Here is a 23724-nt window from a genome sequence, read left to right on the forward strand (position 1 = left end):
TACCACAGCATGGTGGCATCTCTGTGGAATTAAATCTTCAGTGTGGTATTCCAGGGGTGGTGATTGAAAGAGGTCCAATCCCTAGTTTCAGTGTTTTCACCCTGGTATAATACTGGTCTTCTACTTTAGAAACTCTCTGGAAATATAGACAGGTAAGGGGCAATGTACCAAAATATTGCATGTAACAGGTGGACATTCATGTATGCGTGAATGTGTGTGTGTATTCATTTTATAGTACTGTTTTAATGAGTTCCTAAGCCATAAAAGCATACTAATGCCCAGGCCAGTTTACTAAATAGAGCACATAAAAGTAGGTCCAAAGTCATTTTCTAGATAACCTCATCTTCCTGACTGCTTGAAAAAAATCACCCTAAGCATGTCTCATTTTTCTCCATCTGCTTCTCAGCCCTTCCCACTTTATGCCTTTGTGTAGCTGTTGTAAATTGTGGTGTCTATCTCTGGAGGCTTACAAAGCCCTGTGTTTATCTTTTTCATTTAATAAAACGTACAAGGGGAAAATCAGCACAGTTCAGACTGAGGATGAGAATGCACTTGGTTTGTCTCCATTTCTAAGTTGGCATTTTAAAACAGCATAGAAGGGTGGAGTCAACATGGCGTACTAGGAGGATGCGGAATTCGCGTCTCGGCACAACTAGGGCACCTACCAGGCACCGGTGGGGAACCTCGGAAACCTAAGGGGATGGGAGGAGGCCCCAGTGACCGGGTAGGACATGGGTCATTGGAGGAAGGAAGGGGGAGGAAAAGTGGAGGCGGGATGGGACTGGCACCCCTGAGGGGCGGCTGGGTGAGGGGAAGGGATCCCACACCCGAAGGGGGAAATTGGGGAACCATTGGGAGGGCAGAGGATCAAAAGGGAGTATGGCCAGGTTTCTCCTGCCCACTTGGGCCCCCAGGAACCTGCTGAGATCCCGGGCCTGATCCTCTGCCCACCAAGGCCCCCTCCAGCCATGCAGGTCCTGAGGGAGCGGGAGGGAGGGAAGGGGGAGCAAAAGTAAAGGCCAGACCTCCAGGACCAGCACCCCGAGGGGTGGCTGGGGGAGGGGAGGAGTGCCTAAACCCAGTGGGACTGACCCACGGTTACGGGTCCAGCAGTGGTGACAGGGGAGAACCTGGGGGAGATGGGGGTGGGGGGCGTGGAGGAACGCAGCCAGTGCTTTCCCTGTCCACTTAGGCACCGGAAAGCCTGTTGGGCTCCCGGGCCTAATCCTCTGCCCTTGGACCCTCGCTCCTGCCATGCAGAACCCAAGCCCCACCCATACACCCTCACTCAGGGCGCTACTTCCAAACTCCGGAACTACACACTCCAGAGTCCCTCCTTTTGACGTGCTCCCTCTCCTATTCCACGCAGGTCCTAAGCAGAGGCCCCACCCCATGCTCAAACGTAGCCCCCCCACCCACCTAGGTCCCATCCCACCCTAAACCCCGCCCCTGCCTAAGTTCCACCCCTGCCTAAATTCTGCCCCCATAGTCAAGGCTAATTTTTTTTTTCTTTTTTCCTCTTTTAGATTGGGATTGTTTTACCTTATTGATTCATTGTGGTTGATTCTTTTATATTTTTATTTTTTCAATTCTTTTATTTTTCCAATTTTATTTTATTCTTTATACTTTGTTATTGTTCTCTCCTTTTGGCTTGTTTCCCCTCCCCCCCTTTTTTTTCCTTTTCTTTTTTCTGGTGTGGTTTTATTTTACTTTGTTGCAGTTGTTCCAATTATAGTTTTATTTTTCCTAATGTATTTTTTATCATTCTAATTTTATTTTGTTTTTTATTCTTTGATATTGTACTGCTCTTTCCTTTCTTTCTTTCTTTTTTTTTTTTTTTTTTACTGCACTACGAAGCTTGTGGGATCTTGGTTCCCAGACCAGAGGTTGGGCCCGAGCTCCTGTGCAGGGAGCTCAGAGTCCAAACTGCTGGACTAACAGAGAACCTCAGACCCCAGGGAATATTAATTGGAGTGAGGACTCCCGGAGGTCCTCATCTAAGCTCCAAAACCCAGCTCTATCCAACTGCCTGCAAACTCCATTGCTGGATGTCTCAGTCCAAACAACCAGTAAGACAGGAATACAGTACCATCCATCAAAAAAAAAAAAAAAAAAAGAAACAACAAAAAATTACATTACAGACGAAGGAGCAAGGTAAAAACCTACAAGACCAAATAAATGAAGATGAAATAGGCAACCTACCTGAGAAAGAATTCAGAGTAATGATAGTAAAGATGATCCAAAATCTCAGAAACAGAATGGAGAAAATACAAAAAACATTTAACAAAGATCTAGAAGACCTAAAGAGCAAACAAACAGTTATGACTAACACAATTACTGAAATTAAAAATACTTTAGAAGGAATCAATAGCAGAATAACTGAGGCAGAAGAACAGATAAATAAGCTGGAAGATAAAATGGTGGAAATAACTGTCAGGGAGCAGAATAAAGAAAAAATAATGAAAAGAATTGAGGGTCGTCTCATAGACCTCTGGGACAACATTAAATGCATGAACATTCAAATTATAGGGGTCCCAGAAGAAGAGAAAAAGAAAGGGTCTGAGAAAATATTTGAAGAGATATAGTCAAAAACTTCCCTAACATGGGAAAGGAACTAGTCAATCAAGTCCAGGAAGTGCAGAGAGTACCATACAGGATAAACCCAAAGAGAAACACACCAAGACACATATTATTCAAACTATCAAAAATTAAATACAAAGAAAAAATATTAAAAGCAACAAATAACATACAAGGGAATCCCCATAAGGTTAACAGCTGATCTTTCAGCAGAAACTGTAAGCCAGAAGGGAGTGGCAGGACATATTTAAAGGGAAAAACCTACAACCAAGATTACTCTACCCAGCAAGGATCTCATTCAGATTTGATGGAGAAATTAAAACCTCTACAGACAAGCAAAAATTAAGAGAATTCAGCACCACCAAACCAGCTTTACAACAAATGCAAAGGAACTTCTCTAGGCAGGAAACACGAGAGAAGTAAAAGACCTACAAAAACAAACCCAAAGTAATTAAGAAAATGGTAATAGGAGCATATATACGATAATTACCTTAAATGTAAATGGATTAAATGCTCCAACTAAAAGACATAGACTGGCTGAATGGATACAAAAACAAGATGCATATATATGCTGTCTAGAAGAGACCCACTTCAGACCTAGGGACATATACAGATGGAAAGTGAGGGGATGGAAAAAGATATTCCATGCAAATGGAAATCAAAAGAAAGCTGGAGTAGCAATACTCATATCAGACAAAATAGACTTTAAAATAAAGACTATTATAAGAGACAAAGAAGGACACTACATAATGATCAAGTGATCAATCCAAGAAGATACAACAATTGTAAATATTTATGCACCCAATATAGGAGCACCTCAATACATAAGACTAATTCTAACAGGCATAAAAGGGGAAATTGGCAGTAACACAGTCATAGCAGGGGACTTTAACACCCCAATGGACAGATCATCCAAAGTGAAAATAAATAAGGAAAAACAAGCTTTAAATGACACATTAAACAAGATGGATTTAATTGATATTTATAGGACATTCCATCCAAAAACAACAGAATACACTTTCTTCTCAAGTGCTCATGGAACACTCTCCAGGATAGACCATATCTTGGGTCACAAATCAAGCCTTGGTAAATTTAAGAAAATTGAAATCATATCAAGTATCTTTTCCAACCACAACACTATGAGACTAAATATCAGTTACAGGAAAGAAACTAAAAAATACAAACACATGGAGGCTAAACAATATGCTACTAAATAATGAAGTGATCACTGAAGAAATCAAACAGGAAATCAAAAAATACCTAGAAACAAATGACAGTGAAAACACGATGACCCAAAACCTATGGGATGCAACAAAAGCAGTTCTAAGAGGGAAGTTTATAGCAATACAATCCTACTTCAGGAAACAAGAAAAATTTCAAATGAACAAACTAACCTTACATCTAAAGCATTAAAGAAAGAAGAACAAAAAAAACCCAAAGTTAGCAGAAGGAAAGAAATCCTAAAGATCAGATCAGAAATAAATGAAAAAGAAATACAAAAGATCAATAAAACTAAAAGCTGGTTCTTTGAGAAGATAAACAAAATTGATAAACCATTAGCCAGACTCATCAAGAAAAAAAAAGAAGACTCAAATCAGCAGAATTAGAAATGAAAAAGAAGTAACAGCTGACACTGCAGAAATACAAATGATCATGAGAGATTACTAGAAGCTACTATATGCCAGTAAAATGCACAACCTGGAAGAAATGGACAAATTCGTAGAAAAGCACAACCTTCCGAAACTGAACCAGAAAGAAATAGAAAATATAAACAGACCAATCACAAGCACTGAAATTGAGACTGTGATTAAAAATCTTCCAAAAAACGAAAGCCCAGGACCAGATGGATTCACAGGTGAATTCTATCAAACATTTAGAGAAGAGTTAACACCTATCCTTCTCAAACTCTTCCAAAATATAGCAGAGGGAGGAACACTCCCAGACTCATTCTATGAGGCCACCATCACCCTGAGACCAAAACCAGACAAAGATGTCACAAACAAAGAAAACTATAGGCCAATATCTCTGATGAGCATAGATGCAAAACTCCTCAACAAAATGCTAACGAACAGAATCCAACAGCACATTAAAGTATCATACACCATGATCAAGTGGGGTTTATTCCAGAGATGCAAGGATTCTTCAATATATGCAAATCAGTCAATGTGATACACCATATTAACAAATTGAACAATAAAAATCATATGATAATCTCAATAGATGCAGAAGAGGCTTTCGACAAAATTCAACACCCATTTATGATAACCCTCCAGAAAGCAGGCATAGAGGGAACCTACCTCAACATAATAAAGGCCATATATGACAAACACACAGCCAACATTGTTCTCAATGGTGAAAAACTGAAACCATTTCCTCTAAGATCAGGAACAAGACAAGGTTGCCCACTTTCATCAGTATTATTCAACATAGTTTTGGAAGTTTTAGCCACTGCAATCAAAGAAGAAGAAAAAATATAAGGAATCCAAATGAGAAAAGAAGAAGTAAACCTGTCACTGTTTGTAGATGACATGATACTATACATAGAGAATCCTAAAGATACTACCAGAAAACTACGAGAGCTAATCAATGAATGTGGGAGAGTAGCAGGATACAAAATTAAAGCAGAGAAATCTCTTGCATTCCTGTACACTAATGATGAAAAATCTGATAGCGAAATTAAGGAAACACTCCGATTTACCATTGCAACAAAAAGAATAAAATACCTAGGAATAAACCTACCTAGGGAGAGAAAAGACCTGTATGCAGAAAACTATAAGACACTGATGGAAGGAATTAAAGATTATACAAACAGATGGAGAGATATACCATGTTCTGGGATTGGAAGAATCAACATTGTGAAAATGACTATACTACCCAAAGCAATCCACAGATTCAGTGCAATCCTTATCAAACTACCAAGGCAGTTTTCACAGAACTAGAACAAAAAATTATACAATTTGTATGGAAACACAAAAGGCCCCGAATAGCCAAAGCAATCTTGAGAAAGAAAAATGGAGCTGGAGGAATCAGGCTCCTGGACTTCAGACTATACTACAAAGCTACAGTAATCTAGACAGTGTGGTACTAGCACAAAAACAGAAATATAGATCAATGGAACAGGGTAGATAGCCCAGAGATAAACCCACACACATATGGTCACTTTATCTTTGATAAAGGAGGCAAAAGTATACAATGGAGAAAAGATCGCCTCTTCAATAAGTGGTGCAGGGGAAACTGGACACCTACATGTAAAAGAGTGAAATTAGAACACTTCCTAACACCATACACAAAAGTAAACTCAAAATGGATTAAAGACCTAAATGTAAGGCAGACACGATAAAACTCTTAGAGGAAATCATAGGCAGAACACTCTATGACATAAATCACAGCAAGATCCTTTTTGACCCACCTGCTAGAGAAATGGAAATAAAAACAAAAATAAACGGGATTTAATGAAACGTAAAAGCTTTTGCATAGCAAAGGTAATCATAAACAACATGAAAAGACACCCCTCAGAATGGTAGAAAATACTTGCAAACGAAGCAACCGACAAAGGATTAATCTCCAAAATATACAAGCAGCTCAACATCAAAAAAACAAACAACCCAATCCAAAAATGGGCAGAAGACCTAAATAGACACTTCTCCAAAGAAGATATACAGATTGCCAACAAACACATGAAAAGCTGCTCAACATCACAAGTCATTAGAGGAATGCAAAGCAAAACTACAATGAGGTATCACTTCACACTGTCAGAATGGCCATCATCAAAAAACCTACAAACAATACTGGAGAGGGTGTGGAGAAAAGGGAACCCTCTTGTACTGTTGGTGGGAATGTAAATTGATACAGCCACTATGGAGAACAGTATGGAGGTTCCTTAAAAAACTAAAAATAGAATTACCATACAACACAGCAATCCCACTACTGGGCATATGCCCTGAGAAAACCGTAATTCAGAAAGAGTCATGTACCACAATGTTCATTGCATCACTATTTACAATAGCCAGGACATGGAAGCAACCTAAGTGTCCATCAACAGATGAATGGATAATGAAGATGTGGCACATATATACAGTGGAATATTATTCAGCCATAAAAAGAAACGAAATTGAGTTATTTGTAGTGAGGTGGATGGACCTAGAGTCTGTCATACAGAGTGGAGTAAGTCAGAAAGAGAAAAATACTGTATATTAACACATATATATGGAATCTAAAGAAAATAAAAATGTTCTGATGAACCTAGGGGCAGGACAGGAAGAAAGACCCAGACATAGAGAATGGACTTGAGGACATGCAGAGGGGGAAGAGTAAGCTGGGACGAAGTGAGAGAGTAACATTGACATACATACACTACCAAATGTAAAATAGATAGTTAGTGGGAAGCAGCCGCATAGCACAGGGAGATCAGCTCGGTGCTTTGTGACCACCTAGAGGGGTGGGATAGGGAGGGTGGGAGGGAGATGCAAGAGGGAGGGGATATGGGGATATACGTATGCATATAGCTGATTCACTTTGTTATACAGCAGAAACTAACGCAACATTGTATAGCAATTATACTCCAATAAAGATGTTTTAAAAAAAAGAAAGAACACTAGAAAAAGAAAATAAATAAATGAATAAAATAAAACAGCATAGAGATGCCACAAGTGTTCTTAATAAACATTGGTGTCTCATTGGTGATAAATCTGAAATGAATTTCTTATTTTCTTATTTATGATGTTCACTGTATTGGCAGCAAATAATAATGAAATGGTGGATTTAGGCTTTCAATTAAGAATATTACATAAATAATCATGATACCAAGGAACAGTTAATAAGACTTACAACTGCCCGGTAAGCTTTTTAATTTAAGGCATTTACTAGATTTTCTTTTCTTCTTCTTTTTTTAATAGGAAGAATGATTTTATGCCCAAGCATTTAAGTTTTTTTCCGTTTGTACGAAAGAAGGAAAATGAACTGTTGAAGTAATTTTGTATTATTTTGTATTTCAGTTCGGATAGCCAGAATTATGGTTTACACTAAAAATTTTACTAAGAGATGAAATCAGTGGCCCTCATCATTGTTTCACAATGTTGACTTCACTCTTTCTAAAAGGTGTAGAATTAGAGCAACACATCCTCAGCTAGCAAGTGAAATACCATTTTGACTGTTAACATGATTCACTTGTTTAAAATTGATTTAGTTTCTCTTGTTAACCTTTTAGATTTATGATTGACTTGTGGCACTGTGGAAACAATCATTCATCTAGTGCCCTTCTCACATATAATAAATAGTTTAATAGGGTATTTAAGCACAATCCTTACAGTGGGGAAAAATTTAAAGGCAGTGGTAAAAGTTCTCCTCTCCCCCAAAGCAGTGTAAGGCAAATCTTTGGTAGTATATCCATAAGGTTCTTTTCAAAATAACATACTTCATAAAATGAGATGGAAAGTTGTAGAAGTTATGCAGAGAATGACCTTAAGGAAAAGACTACATGAAAATGTATAGGAGTCTTAATTTTGTAGAATAGCTAATTGAATTAATGAGATAATGATTTCGTTTTGTCTTTGAGTACCCAACTTGAATTTGACCTTTCAAGAATTTTATGCATTAAAAGACAAAGTTTAAATTTGGAGCAGCTTTATAAAAATATGAGTGAGGAAATATTCTTCTGGGTTAAATTGCTCTCCCTTTTTCTTGGGAGGTGAACTTAGATTCTGCGTTTTGAGATCATTTTACTATCTTCCCTTTCTCATTAAAACTTAAAAGAACATAGAATACTCTCCAAATTTGAATTTAGGATTTTGTTGAAGGCAGCAGGGAAAGGACCTTATTTTTATTACTGTAGATTCGTCCTATGAGTGACACTGTCAAAGGTGGCAGTGCTCTGATGGGTCTTCTTACCACCTGACCTGGATGTTTCCTGCTCTCAGCTGGAGCAGTGAGTGGGCTTGGGGAACTGATCAAGACCTATGGAAATCCATAAAAGGCTGCCTGAGAGCTTCTTTTATAAGGATTTATCTTTAGAACTCTAAGATTTTCAGAGGGATGCAGCATTTTGTGCTAACAGAGAAAGAAGCCTAATTATTGTGGTGAAAACATAGTTGTGTATGTGTGATAAGCTGAACATAGGTTTTGACTTCTCAATAGTGAAGGGAGATAAATGACACTTGGTCAACCAGGAAGAAAGTTTAAAGGAGTCAGAGACTCGAAGACAATAGATTTTCCAAGTTGATGGCTCTATTCAGCAGTTCCACAGTGGCAGTGAAAGTATTTGAGGGTCGTTCCTGGAATGGGGTTCCCTTTCTCCCCAAATGTTCGTAAGTAGTAGTAGTAGCCTACCTTGGGGTAGACAGAGGCCTATCTACTGCTGTGTTTCTCTATTGCTCTTCGCTGCCCCCCACCCCGTACTGTATCGTTCACACACAGCACACCTCTGTTCAAAATGCCCTTCACAAGGCACTGCACACAGGGATTCCCAGGGGGGTGTGGTACATGGGGGCTGTCTCAGGATGCAGGGAATTAGGCCTTTGTAAACTTTTCTATACTAGGTCATTCTGCCATTTTAATGACTCTCCCTACCTCCCGACCTCTTTCCCGGCACATCGGTAATTTTCACAATCTTTGGTATAATTTTAAAGAGCATTGATTGGCCTCACTCTGCTTGGGTGTATGACCTCAATTGCACAACTTATCTTTCCAGAGCCTCAGTTTCTTCCTGTGGAAAATGGGGATGATAATATGTACCTCTGGGGATTGTGGTAAAGATTTCATGCCATGCTGCCTGTCGTTGCCACATACATCAGCGCATGTTGAGCCCCAAATATATATGGAAGCTACATTATAAAATAATAATAATGATATTCGCAAATTAGCAGAGCCTATAGCACCTTGAATTGGCGGCCCTGGATTTTAAAGTGTCTTTTCTACTGCATGCCTTAAACTCTGTCCCTTTTCATTGTTATTTTTATATTATTTATTTATTTATTTATTTTTGTCACCTGTAAGTTTCCATATAAATCAGACTTTTGTCATGAATTTAGGAATAATCAGAGGTGTTTGTTGCTTATAACTTTTCAGTAGCTTCTGAGAGATTTTTGAATTACCAACAAATTCTTGAAGTCACTATGTTTCGCAGGTGTAATTGAGCCCATATTCCTAGATTTAGAAGGTAGGAAGATGGTATAGGGTAGTTTATGGTTAGATCCAGAGACAGCCCACAAAAGACTCATGGGGGAGACAAGGAGAGGAGCATCAGTGGTAGAAGTAGCATCTTGTCACATGCTTCTTGTAGGAAACTGAGCCACCTCCGTTTATGAAAACAAGCGCAATTTGTGTATTGAGAGCAATGCGAAGAGAAACCAGGCAACTAGCAAAGAAAGGAAAAACGGAATCTTCTTTATCTTTGCCATGGTTTTTGCTTGTTCAGTGGTTGTATTCGTGTTTGCTTTAGGGCACCGAATCCCTAAGATCAGACCCAGGAGTTAACCCTCTGACCTTCACAACCACTCCAGCTCTGTCTTTCAGAGATTGAGGTCTGCTTTGTGTGCACGACCCTTCAACGTTAGCTTTTACCATGTTGGTGAGAATAATTTATCTGTAGATCCCCTTGAAGGGACTCTTCTTTCTCTTCACTTAAGCATAACTCAATAGGAAAACCTGTAGGTTCCTATTAAAAGCCGTAGGGGCATTTAAATGTGTTACCCCATTGTTTTATGTAAACATGTAGATCTTGGTGAAGAAGGGGTGAAAATGAGTAAAATCATGATCCCTATGTATAAAACCTCGGCTTAGAAAAAAATGTAGGCGGATTTTTTTTTTAAACTAGCTTTATTGGTCCAAAAATTTGTTTGTATTTCTATACAGATTTAAAAAGTTGTATTATAAAATAGATAACCCACAAGGACCTACTGTATAGCACAGGGAACTATATATACTCAGTAGTTTGTAATAACCTATAAGGGAAAAGAATCTGAAAAAGACTATATATAAAAAACTGAATCACTGTGCTGTACACCTGAAACTAACACAACATGGTAAATCAACTATACTTCAATAAGAACAAAATAAAATTATTTAAAAAAGTAAAAGGTTGTATTAGCTCAAAAAGTATTGGCCTTTCTAAAATACTAAGTTGGTCAAGTCCTTGAAAGGCTTTCCTCTGTGGCAAATTATCCCTTAGATTTGTTTCAGTCACCCCTGGCCCTAATCTACCTGCCAGCTAATGTCCTGTGTTCTTCCCGCTCATCCCCTGCAGTCTGGAAGTTCCAAGCCGTGTGAGATTCCTAGATTTACCACGTTTCACACTCGTCTTCACCCCACTCATGCGTCTGCAAATGTCAGTCCCTCTCTCTGCCCACCTTTGTCAAGATGGCCAGCAAGAGGAATTGCTAGTCTTCTGGCAGCTCTTCTCTCTCAGGACTCACTCTCTTGGCCTCCAAGACTAAGTGGCTTCTTATCTGGTGCTTAAAAGCTTCCTATGTGGTGGTCTGCGGGTGTTTATCTCACTTGTACCTTGGCTGTCTCTGTTCTTCTCGGACCTCTCCTTATCAACTGTGAGCATCTGTGAAGGATGGAGTGGATTCATTTTCAGGTGTCACTCAGCGACGACTCAATCACTTGGCCAGATTACTCCCCAGAAGGTTACTACAACGTTTGCTTGTTTTCCTTAGAAAACTGAGCCAGACTTAAAATGTAGAGTGGAGGTGAATTATTTGTCCATAACTCTACAACAGTATCCTATCTTAGTGGGGTATTTTTGCCTTTCAGTCTTTTTTCTCTGCATTTTTACTTAGCTTTGAGCAGATAATGTTTTTTGTTTGTTTGTTTGTTTTGCTGCTGCCTCATCTTCCTAGTCATCATCTTTAGTGGTTCTTTACAATTTCACCTAGTAGATATAGCATAATGTGCTTATGCATTTCTTTAACTTCGGATATTTAAGTTTCTTTCCTAATTTTTAGTACATATGGCTTTAATAATGGTAGATTGTATACAGTTACAAATTAAGAATTCCAGATCAAAATAGGAAGTGAGAAGGGGATGCTGGAATCTGAGGACACTGTTGCCAGGTTGTATAGGAGGTGCTATATGGTCCAGGCTCACAGACTGACCCAGGACAGGGAGCAGAAGCCCATAGACACAGGCAGGAGCTCTGGCTATGTTTATAAATGTTTCTTTCTTCCCATTCTTGACCCATCAAGAAAGAGTGTGGGGAAGCATAGAAAGGAGCCAAGAATTTGGATTTAGAAGGTCTTGCTATCACTGAGATCTGTGTCCTTCGTGCTGCTTTGAACTTAACTGCTCTGAACACTTCTTCATCCGTACAGAGGATGTCTGTGGCATATGATTCTTATAAGAATAAAATGAAATTCAACAGGGGCAAGTGAAATAGATTTGAGGGATCCTTATTGTGGGCTAGGCACTGGAAATGTTTTGTGCTATTTCATCAAATCCTTAAAGAAACTCCGAAAATAACCTGAAAGAGTAACTCATTCCAAGTGCTGAGATCCAAACCCAGTTCTTCCATCCTCCAGAGACTTTTGTCCTGAGGCTTCCTAGAGAGACACCATCTCACGAGATGAATCTGTGATCTGAAATAGTGCAGAAGGGCCAATTCCATGGTCTCTATACAAAGGATAGTTCAGAGAAGAAAAGTATTTAGAAAGATATGAACATATTGAGATGTTTATACTATTTTTATTACTGACAAGTATTGCATAAAACGATTCAAATCTCTAAGAAATAGTGAATCCAGGTGCCAAAGCCTGACTTCCAGCTATGACCTGGGTGTGAGAGAGGCAAAAATAATTGGTTCTGTAGGTGGAGAATTAACCAAGATCCCATGAGAGGATGAATGGGAAGGGCATCAGTAAAAGTAGACTTTTGTAAAGAACTGGGCTTGATTACATCCCAGGGGCTCTGGCATTTCTACGGAGATGCAGGTGTTACAGACCTGGAAGAAAGAGGGAGAGGCCAGTAGTTCTGGGAATGTCAGGATGAATCAGAATGAGGCACAACCCAGAGCTGAGAGACTAGCTGGGAGATATTTACAATCTTTTAAACAAATAGGAAGGGAAGCTATTATATTACAGAGGTAAAATTGACGAGATTTATCCACTTTTTGACATTTTTCTTCTAAAATACAAGTCAGATTGTGTCAGTCCACTGTAGGGTTAAGAGCATTTGTTTTGGAATCAGTATTCCTGGGTTTGAAGCCCTAGCCATGTGACCTTGGACAAAGTTCCGTAAGCTACCTAAGCTTCTTTTTATTCATCTGTGAAATGGGAAGAATAATAGTAGCATTCATGGCATAGGTAGGTTGGGAGGATTAAATGAAATAATGCATGTCAGCGACTTAACACAGTAAGTATGAGTACAGAGGAAGTGCTCAGTGTAGGTTTATTATTATCATGTCACACCCTGCTTAAACATATTCTATTGGTCTTCACTAACTATTGGGTAATGTTCCAAACCCTTGTAGTCCTCTATGGTCTGGCTCGATTCCACTCCATAATCTCTGTGCCAGAGGTCTAGATGTCTTCAACAGCCTGTCAGATAAGAAGCAAGTTAGGGCTTCCCTGGTGGCGCAGTAGTTCGGGGTCCACCTGCCGATACAGGGGACACGGGTTCGTGCCCCGGTCCGGGAGGATCCCACATGCCGCGGAGCGGCTGGGACCGTGAGCCATGACCACTGAGCCTGCGCGTCCGGAGCCTGTGCTCTGCAGTGGGAGAGGCCACAACAGTGAGAGGCCCGTCTACCGCAAAAAAAAAAAAAAAGAAAAGCAAGTTAGGTGAGGCTATAGCAAACTGGGGACCACATGCTCCATCTAAAGAGGGCACCTGCCACTCACTATGGTAGATCTCTGCTTTATGGGAAGGTGAGCCTAGTGTGGTTACCTTTGAAGAGATGTTGGAAACCTGGACTTCATATGAAACCTCCCAGTTATTAAATGTAAACAACTAACTCAGAATTTTTAACCAACACGCTAAACAAAGCCCGTCTGCAGGCTGGATACGGTTGCCAGCTTGCACCCTCTGTTTCATGCCCTTCCAAGGCCTTGCAGACTGCTTACTTTTCCTTGGAGAGACTTTATTCCTTTGTGCTTTGGTGCTTTGAGACATGCTAGTCACTCTGCCTGGATTGGCCTTGGTTCTTTCTCTCTGGAACTGAATTGTCCTTTTAGACTTGACTCAACCTAACTATTTTCTCGAACTCATCACTTCCTTTTTTGTGATGCCAGAGCACTGTAGGGATCATTCTATTTCAGTACTTAAGACATGCGTTTGCTTTTTTATTTAGAAATAATTATCAAACACCCAAATGCATACCGGATACAGTCGTACACTGGAGTCCCTGCTCCTCTGGTGCCTGTATTCTGGAGTGACGTTCATGTATTGGTCCTCCCATGAGAAGGTGAACTCCTTGAGGGTGGGGACCATGTGCCGTTTGTCTGGTTTCCTCAGCAGATACCCAGTGTATTAGTGTCCTCTTGCTGCTGTAACAAATGTCCACAAACCTCATGTCTTAATACAAGCTTATTATCGTACAGTTATAGAGGTCAGAAGCCTGAAATGGGTCTCAGTGAACTAAAATCAGTGTGTCAGCAGGACTACATTTCTTCCGGAGGCTCTAGGGGAGAATCTGTTTCCTCGCCTTTCCAGTTTCTAGTGCATTTCTTGGTTCATGGCCCCTTCCTCCATCTTCAAAGGAAGAAGTGTAGCATCTTCAAAACTATCACTATGACTTCCTTTCTTGGTCTCCCTCTTCCACTTATAAGGACCCTTGTGATTACATTGGGCCTACGTGGATACTCCAGGATACTCTCCTAACCTCAAGTTCAGCTGATTAGCAACTGTAATTCCATTTGCGACCTTAATTACCGCTTGCCATATAATGTAATATGTTCACAGGTTCTGGGGATTAGGACATGGGCATCTTTGGAAAGGACATTATTCCTCCTACCACAGCTTGGAAGCTGAATAAATGAATAGTGAATGATGAATGAAACTCACAGAGGGTGGGAACCAGTGTTGTGCTAGCTGCAGAAAGGCAGAAAAAGTAGTAAATGTCTCTTCCCTGAAGGAGTTGATGATCAACTGAATCAGGGAGGGGGTGATTGGAGGTCTTCCAAACCTTCCTTCTCAGTTTAAACATCTCTGACTCTTGCAAGCTTTCCCTGACATCCCAGATGAAGATTAAGCCCATCGTTTTGTGCTCCCGGTGCACCCTCTTCTTAGGAATACTTCATCACACTTGTGACGCTGGTTCAATAAATGCCTCCCACTTGATTTTATAGGTAATGAGTACGATAAAACATACGTCTAATTTCTCAGTGTGTAGTATTGAGAGGAGTGCCTGGCATATGGTAAGTGTTCAACAGCTTGAGACAATGAATGAATGAATAAATAAATGAAGAATTAGAGGAAAATTAAGTATTTAAACCACCTACTAGTTCTGCATTGGAGCTTTGTAACCTGGGACCATGGACTTTCTGACATGGCATGCAAAATTGGGAAGGCAAGCATATGTACTTTTTTTTCCCAATGGGGAGCAAAGAGCATTTATCAGATTCTCAGTGGAGTCCACGACCAAAAAAAGGTTAAGAAGCTCTCTACATGTGCAGAGTTCAGAGATGAGATAATTGGGCCATGGTACAGAGAAGGAGGGTATTGTCGTGGAAAAGACAGATGGAATTCTCCCTACAGCTAATGGGGCTTTTTGTATCTTTTCTCCCCTCTAGGAGAAGAGAGTGTGCTGCCTCTTCTGACACAGGAATCTAATTCCAAAGCTCGGAGGGGTATTTTAAGAAGAGCTGTCTTTTCTGAGGACCAGAGAAAGGCTCTGGAGAAAATGTTTCAGAAGCAGAAATATATCAGCAAAACAGACCGAAAGAAACTTGCCGTCACCTTGGGACTAAAGGAATCACAGGTACTAATGAGCAGGAAGATATCTACTGCTCCTGATTTCTGAAGGAATCCAATGATATCCATTCATTTGGTAACTATTTGTTGTAGTAGGCATAGCACTGGACCCTGAAGCATTATTGAAACGACTTGCATAATTTTTTAGTGGGTGGAAATATATGTCACAATTCCTATTTGGAAATCGGTCCCTTTGCTGAAGAGGTCTAGGTTTTCGCCTGATTAATTCTTCCCAAATGAAGAGAAAAGCGAAGGCTTGTGGCATTTACATCATTACATTGTTTGCTCTGTTTTCAGAGAAGCAGGTTACATAATTGCCTTCAAAAGCAGGAACCAATTTTCCTGTCTTTTTCTTCATTTCCAGTCCAAAATCAAGGCATGAATGAGTGACTCATAAATACCTCTTAATAGATTTCATTATTTTGCACTGTGGGCTTATGTAAAGTACAGTCAAGTAGTTTCACATTTGCAACCTTTACAAACCTTTCTTGTACAATGATATTTCATATAATTTTGAAAGAGACTTTCTAGCCTTTTGGGAAGTGCAGCATACTCCATTTAAAGATTGGCCTACTTATAAATAATTAACAGTATAAGGCACTAGCATTTTCCTATTTAATCCCTATTATAATCACCATATGAAATATCCCCATTTTCTAGATGAGGAAATGTAGAGAGGTAAACAGAGGTCCAGTGTCACAAAGTGGAGCTGCTTTGGAACTGGGCTCCCACTCCAGGCAATCTGACTCTGGAGTTCGCATTCTCTTTAACCTGGAGCCACCATGTACAGTTGTGCAGGATGTTCACTGCACAAGGCCATTTGGCTAAGAGGGATGGCAGCAACTGAAATGCAGCAGGTACTCTGCTTGTCAAACTGACTTTCCAGGTGCAAGGCTCCTTCCACCTGGAATCTTTGAATCAGCATAAAGGCCCTGAAGGGCTAGCAGAGGCTCTGTGTTAACCACCATGCTCTACTGTACTTCCCTCAATACAAATGACCTGGTTTCTAACTTTGGATGTTATTAAACTAGTTATTTTTGGATGAAACCCTTCTTAACCTTGCTTCCTTTCCCTAGGGAAGTGATCTGTCCCCCTGTCCCCCGACTTTTTATAGTCGTAGGAAGCAGTACGAGGTGTGGTAGAGGATAATTGACCTAGATCAGCCAGTCTGTGTTTTCCTCGTGTGTGGGACTAATGAGCCCATAACCTTAATTGACTGCTCTGTGCCTCAGTTTCTCACTTTAAAAACAGGGACAAATACAGGAATTCTGTCTATGTCACAGAGCAATTTTGTGTCTGTGACAGACAAATCAATAGATATATCTTGGTGGTCTATTGTGCGTAAGACACTGTGCTAGGTAAGAGGGAATATTGATAAATACTGATTAAGATAACACTCCTTGGACCCCAGGAATTTATACAACCAACTGGGAAAACAAAGCAGAACCTCATGAACGGTTAGATAACAATATAAGACATTAATCTAGGAAACAGCCCCTGGTAGGTTAGATATACTGCCAAATAATGGAGCTAGATCAGTGGTTCTCCTAGAACTTATGTATCTCTCTGGAGCCTTACACTAATCCCCATCTCTGGAAAGGATGGTCATAGGACTGGTTCCTATACCCCTAGGGAGTCTAGTGATGGGAATTACCTGATCCTCAGAGGAATTGCTGGGCCTGAGAGAGGATCACGTGGGGGGCTCAGTGGGCCTGGCCTGCATGGCATTAGTATGGATAAGACACAGCAGAGTCAGAGGGGAGAAAGTGTGCAGGTTTGGGAGGCTGGGGGATTCTGGTTGAGTTGGAACTTGAGGTAGGTGTTAAAAGATCAAAGGTGGCTGGGATTGATCTGACAGTGCTCTGGGAAAGTGTGAAAATCCGTGATAGTACATAGCATCTTCTTTAAAAGGAACTGTTGAAAAGGGAATGCAGCAAGCCTATTAAGGACTATTTATGAGGCCATGACCATAATATTTCCACTCTGAGATAACGAACTGTTTCCATATTTGTATGTTATCTCCCAGTTGTTATCCACAGGCACATAGTTTTACATAGTCGATTATATAGTTTTTAAAATTCAAGTGCCTCAGGAATGAACGCTTTTTGCCTTATTGAATTTGGCGAACAGCTCGGAAGTAATTTAACGTTTTCTTATTTGCATGTACACTATGTCTAATTACACAGTGACTACATGGTATTTATTACGGTAAATTCAAACAAAAGGGAGATTGGTAAAGTTAAAAATGAAAACATATCTGTTCCCTTTCCAATCCAACTCCCTGGTTACTACTGTCATTTATGTATGGCTCTTGTTTGAGTTTATTGGCATATCATGTATTATTTTTAAAATAAACTTATATGTGTGTCATATATGCATAAACATAAAAACACAGATACTTTCATAATGACTACTATGTGCCCTTACATTTGATGTTATTTGCAGATAATAAAAGTAGCTACTTTTGCTATTTCTGTTTTACAAATGAAGAAGCTGAGACCTAGAATCGTGTATATAATTTTAAATAAAAATGGCATCACACTCTGCATCTATTTTAACATCTTCTGAAGGATAATACAAATCACTTGTGTCACCAGCACACAGCTCAAGAGGTAGAACATTACCACCGGGCCAGGAGCCCCCTGCCTGCCCCCTCCCGGTCACTACCTTCTCCTTCGGAACTTTGAACAGCATAGATTAGTTTTGCCTGTTTTTGTGCTTTATACAGATAGGATCACTCAGTACATCTTCTTTGGTATATGGCTTCTTTCACTTACCATGTGTTTGCGAGATTCATCCACGTGGCTGTGTTGTAGCAGTAGCTCGTTTACATTCATTGCTGTGTAGTATTACATGGTATATACCAGGGTTTATCCATTCTAATGGTGGGTGTTTGCATTGTTCCCATTTGGGGGCTATTAGGATTAATGCTGCTGACAGTGAGTATTGTTTTGCCCTTTGCTTTTTCTTCCCCCACTCAAATGGCATGGGATACATCCTTCCATGTCTGCATACACATTTACTTCATTCTTTTTTAGTGAGTGTCTCAGAGCAGACCATGACATGGATATACTGTAATTCACTTAGCCATCCTCAGCTTTAAGTTACTTCCTAGTTTTTACTGTTGCATATCTTTATGCACTTTAAAAATATTTCTGTAAGATAGGGAACTAGGAGTCGGATTTATAAGTTAAAGTGTATGTACATTTTAAGTTGTGATCAATTTAAAAATTCCTTTCCAAATATTGTATCAAGATATTGAATTATATCAAACTTTACTCTTACTAATAAGTAGTCCTTTTTTTGCAATCCCTCCACTATTTAAATTTTTGAAAATGTTGCCAACCTCATGGGCAGTTGTATCTGTTATTTTTTCCCTAATTATCAGAACTCGGGAATCTTTTAATCACTTTACTGGTCATTTTTCATCTGAATTTAACCTTTTCATGGCTGCACCATTTTTTTTTTCTATTGTCTTTTTGTTGATAGATATGCAGCAATTACTTTGGCTGTTAATCAAAATATTTGGAATATTATGGTTTGTAACATTTTCCTGTTAACAGCTGCCACAAAAATCCCCTCCAAGTTTGTGGCTTTTTTTTATTGTGGTGAAATACACATAACATAAAACTTACCATTTTAACCTTTTTGAAGTGTACGATTCAGTGGCATTAAGTACATTCAGCTTGTTACGCAGCTGTCACACCATCCCTCTCCAGAACATTTTTCATTTCTCGAAACTGAAACTCTGCACCCGTTAAACAATGACTCCCCATTCCTCCCTCCCCGCAGGCATCAGGCAACCACCATTCTACTTTCTGTCTCTGTGAATTTGACTACTCCAGGCACCTCATACAAGTGGAATCATACTGTATTTGTCCTTCTGTGACTGGAATATCTCACGAGGCATAATGTCTTCAAGTTTCATCCATGGTGTAGCATGTGTCAGAATTTCCTTCCTTTTTGAGACTGAATAATATTCAGTTGTATGTATATACCACATTTTGTTTATTCATTCATCCATCAGTGGTCACTTGGGTTGCTTCCACCTTTTGACTAATATGAATAATGCTACTGTGAGCATTGTGTGTACAAATATCTCCTTGAGTCCCTGCTTTTAATTCTTTTGGGTAGTTTGTGGCTTTTTCATATGCTTGTGGCATCTTTATTTATACAAAAACTTCTCTTTTTTTAATGTAGTCAGATCTAGTTTTCCCTTTGTAGCCTTATTTTTTTATGTCATGCTTAAGAAAACATTCATCTCCCCAAGACTGTAATGATCATCTCTATATTTTCTTCTAGAATTTTTATAGTTTTGTATTTATGTTTAGCTGTTTAATCCATCTGGAATTTGTTTTTGTATTTGTTGAGAGGTAGAAATTTTATTTTATGATTTTTCCCAAATATGTACATTTGTCCCAATGCCACTGATTATGAAGAAACTCCTTTCATGATTTTTTTAAATTGAGATACTACTCAAAAAATTTCTGGATATACAGAAAAGCTAAGAGGAGAAGAAAATAATTAATGTGATGAGAAAGACAAAAATCACTAATGGCAACAAATAACTGTCTTGGTGAAAACCCATTAGAAATAGTTGGCAGGCATTCTGGGAGTAAATGCCTACTGCAAATAATAAATGAGTTTGTGAACAGAAGCAAATGCTCTGCTATGTATGCATTAGGACTGGTTTCTTGTGAAAAGCCTGAATCACAGGATTACAACTGAGATGGCAGTCTTTCGGGCTCAGCTGCCTGTGGTAGGTTTCTTTTGTAGCCATTTTGGACATTGCCCATCACATTGCAAGAATGAAAGAATTGTTTTGCCAATCTGGAAAGACCATCTCAGGTAGAATTTTTTACTTCATTGGGAGAAATATCTGGTTGGTACACTTTAATAATTACTTCTTTAGGTAAAAATTTTCCAGTTTTTGTTCTAAAACTAGAAAGCTACTAAAAAAGGGTGCAGTGTAATGCACAGGAAAGCAATGTGATTGGCTATCAGGAAACCGTTGTGAAGTTTCCTGCTCAGGCACAGTTGACGACACAGTCAGAGGGAGGTTAGTAGTAAAGAGAGACTCAAGTGGGGTGGGGGAAGTTACGGCTCAAATTAGAAACTACCATCATAAGCACTTTCAGGTTAATTACAATCAATCGTTATTTACTGAGCCTAATTCTTCGAGTTTGATAAATCCTGGAAGTACTCGAACTTAAAAATTGTATAAAGCCTGCAATTTATCCAAGCATTATAAAATGTAATCTTAATTGAGTCTCCAGAAGTTTCTGATGAGGTCTGAATGTTTATAAGAGCCTCAGCGCTGGAGTGGGACTGTCACGGATTCTAGTCTAAATGCTTCTGTTTTACTAGCTATGTGACCTTGAACTGGTTCATTGCGTTGAACCTCAGTTTTCTTATGTGTGAAATAAGGACTTCTTGCAGTCATTGTGAGGATCAAATTGTATAATCCACGATGAGCGCCTGGCCTGACACCTGGCACAAAGTAAACACTCAGATGCTATTACTAGTCAATAACATTTCCTTTGGATAAATAATTTAGCACAGACTAAATGAGATTTTAAAATATCGAAGAGAGTTAAATCAGTCTTGAAAGATGTCTGACTTTCAGGATGTCAGCAGCTTACCACAGTTGTTTTGTTTCATAAGTGTGTGGAGATGCTGTACTAAAGTAATTTCTCAGATAACTTCTGAAGTAAAAAGCCACAAGGACTTTGCTAGGCTGGCTCTCAGGATAAGGTATTCTATGGAAGGCACAGTGGAAGAAATTACAGTTTAAAATGCTGAAGTGAAGTAACGTGATGTAAGTGATCATTTTGTCCAATTACTTTATCAATAGGTGAAAATCTGGTTTCAGAACAGAAGGATGAAATGGCGGAATTCCAAAGAAAAGGAAGTGCTTTCCAACAGGTGTATCCAAGAAGTAGTCCTTCAAGAGGACCCCCTCTCAAGATCTGCTCTGGGTTTCCCTTCTCCATGTCCTTCACTCTGGGAAATCTCCCAACAGCACTCGAGTCCAAGATGGAGGGAGAATTCACCAGAACCATCAGAGAGACTAATCCTGGAGAGTCCAGGGGCATTGGCCCCAGAAGCAGAGTCACTGCAAGGTGCCTTATATTTGTGTTCTGAAGAGGATGCCAGAGACAAGGGTGTACTTACTGGCTCAGTGTGAATGGAAGCATTCTGCCACGTTAACGTAAAGAACAGTTAACTATTAACGTTTGGACTCTTAAGCCTGCTAGCTTGTGTCTCATCAGTGCCTAAAACCTAACACCTTTGGAGTGAAGCATGGACTAATGTTTTAGGAAACCTCTCCAGTGTTCTCTTATGTGGGTCCTAGACTCAGACTTAATTTGTAAGTGGAACAGAATCTCCCAGAAAGTACGATGGAACTGAAAAGAACGAGAATAATGGTCAGCTCAGTCCTTACTCTGAATATGTGTATATATGCGTGTGTCTCTATGTGTGTATATATATAAATATTCATCAAAATACATTAGTAGAAATTAGTTTCTCTCTAAATAGTGCATTGAGCAAATTCACTTCCTTTTATATGAAGAAAAACCAACGATGACTGAATGTTTTTAATTTTTTGAAAATTATGTGAAATTTGGACTTCAGTACAAATTTTCATATCAAAAGAACATTTTTAAAAAACTCTCTACTTTCTGGTTTCTTTCAGTATCCAGATGTAAGTGATTTTTAACAGCTCAGCTCTGAGATCCTAATCAAATGAGCCACTACGAGATACATGCACTGAAAGTATGTATTTACAATTAATCCAACAAGCAACTAGAAGAATTTCTGAATGTAACTGTTAGTACCTTTAATTTCCAAGGCTCTGGACTTTATCAGGCTATCAGTGAGGGAGGGACCCATTTAACTAATGATTATCATTTGATCTCTTTTCTGTAAGGATGGGTCTTAAGCAGGGTCTGCCAAATAAAACGCCTTTAAGGGCCTGTCAGGTAAATAGAGGGCATAACTCACCTAAAGGTATTTGAGTTTAATAATTTTGAAATACTGTGTTGGCCAAAGAAAACATCTGTGCCAAGCAGTTTGTGACCTCCAACCAAGACTTACAGAAGTGTCACAGTTCTTAAAATGTTCCCCACTGGGCTTCAAAACCCGATACTGATGGGATCTATAGTGATTTCTGTTTGCACTTTTAGTTATAGACTCAATTTTCCATCTAGGTGGTATGCAGTATATATTAGGTTATTTTTATGTATTAACAAAAACATCACCACAGATGTTTTATGTTTCTTGAGTACTCTGAAATAGTATTATTATAAAATTGCATTTCTGGTAACGATTTGCTTAGTTCATCTAGAATTTTTTATTCCAGGTCCAAGAAAAAATTATGTTTCACTTTGAAGGAAATGAGGCAGAAAAAGGAAATGATGTGGTTTTGAACTAGGTTGTTATTAATCTGTGGACAAGAAACATTAGTAGAAGTTCATGATGTGGAATTTTGTTAGAAAGCTGCATAAAGAGAGTAGCTTCTAATTTGCTTACGTTCTTAGCTATAGACTTTGAGGGTTTAGAGTTTTAGCAAAGGTAATATTTCAGATGATAATGTTTTTTGTCAACACCAGGGAATTGTTTTGTATGAACGGGACTTGATTGGGTGTATGCTAGCTTATGTCTTTATCACAAGATCAAAAATCATCTCAGAAGAAGATTGTCTCAGTCCCTCTTTGTGGGAAGCAGAGGCAGGGATCTGCTGACAGCAATTTAAATTTTAAAACCTGTCTTAAAATGATTTATAATACGGTTTCTTTTCTTTGTATAATGTTAACCTCATTTACATTTATCAGGTCCTTTCTGTGTGCTGGAGACTGCTAATAAGCCTTTAATGTGGATTAACTCATTTAATCCTCGTGACAATAACTCTATGAAGTGTAGGGACTCTATTACTATTAGGATTCTTGTTACTCAGACAAGGGACCCAGACCAGTATGGTCAGGGTGATTTGCCCAAGGTACTGAGGGTAATAAATGGGATTTGACCCCTGGCAGTCAAGTTTCAGCTCTTGAAATCTAACCAACCATGCGGGGGTGTCTACCACTGTGAATGTATTCACCCAGCTCTCAGATGCATTGTAAGACACACATTTTGAGGATTGCAGAGAAATTTATTAAAGAAATTCAGAAGCACGTTGTACTTTATAATCTCTTACTTGGGGAATGATTTTCTCTTCAGTATCTTCTCTATTAATTTTGAAGT

General features: G+C 39.2%; 1 protein-coding gene across 2 annotated transcripts in view; it reads left to right on the forward strand.

Moving 5' to 3' along the window:
* DBX2 (developing brain homeobox 2) overlaps positions 1–23501 on the forward strand; it is a 40785-nt gene extending 17284 nt beyond the window's left edge. For both annotated transcript variants that reach the window (XM_079938011.1, XM_079938012.1), the window contains 2 exons: positions 15300–15487; positions 21335–23501. In XM_079938011.1, the coding sequence (XP_079794137.1) occupies positions 15300–15487; positions 21335–21667 (521 nt within the window). In that variant the 3' untranslated portion in view covers positions 21668–23501. The remainder of the gene's footprint in view (positions 1–15299; positions 15488–21334) is intronic.
* Positions 23502–23724: the final 223 nt, after the last annotated feature.

Source organism: Stenella coeruleoalba (genome assembly GCF_951394435.1).
Source record: "Stenella coeruleoalba genome assembly, chromosome: 11".
NCBI lineage: Eukaryota > Metazoa > Chordata > Mammalia > Artiodactyla > Delphinidae > Stenella > Stenella coeruleoalba.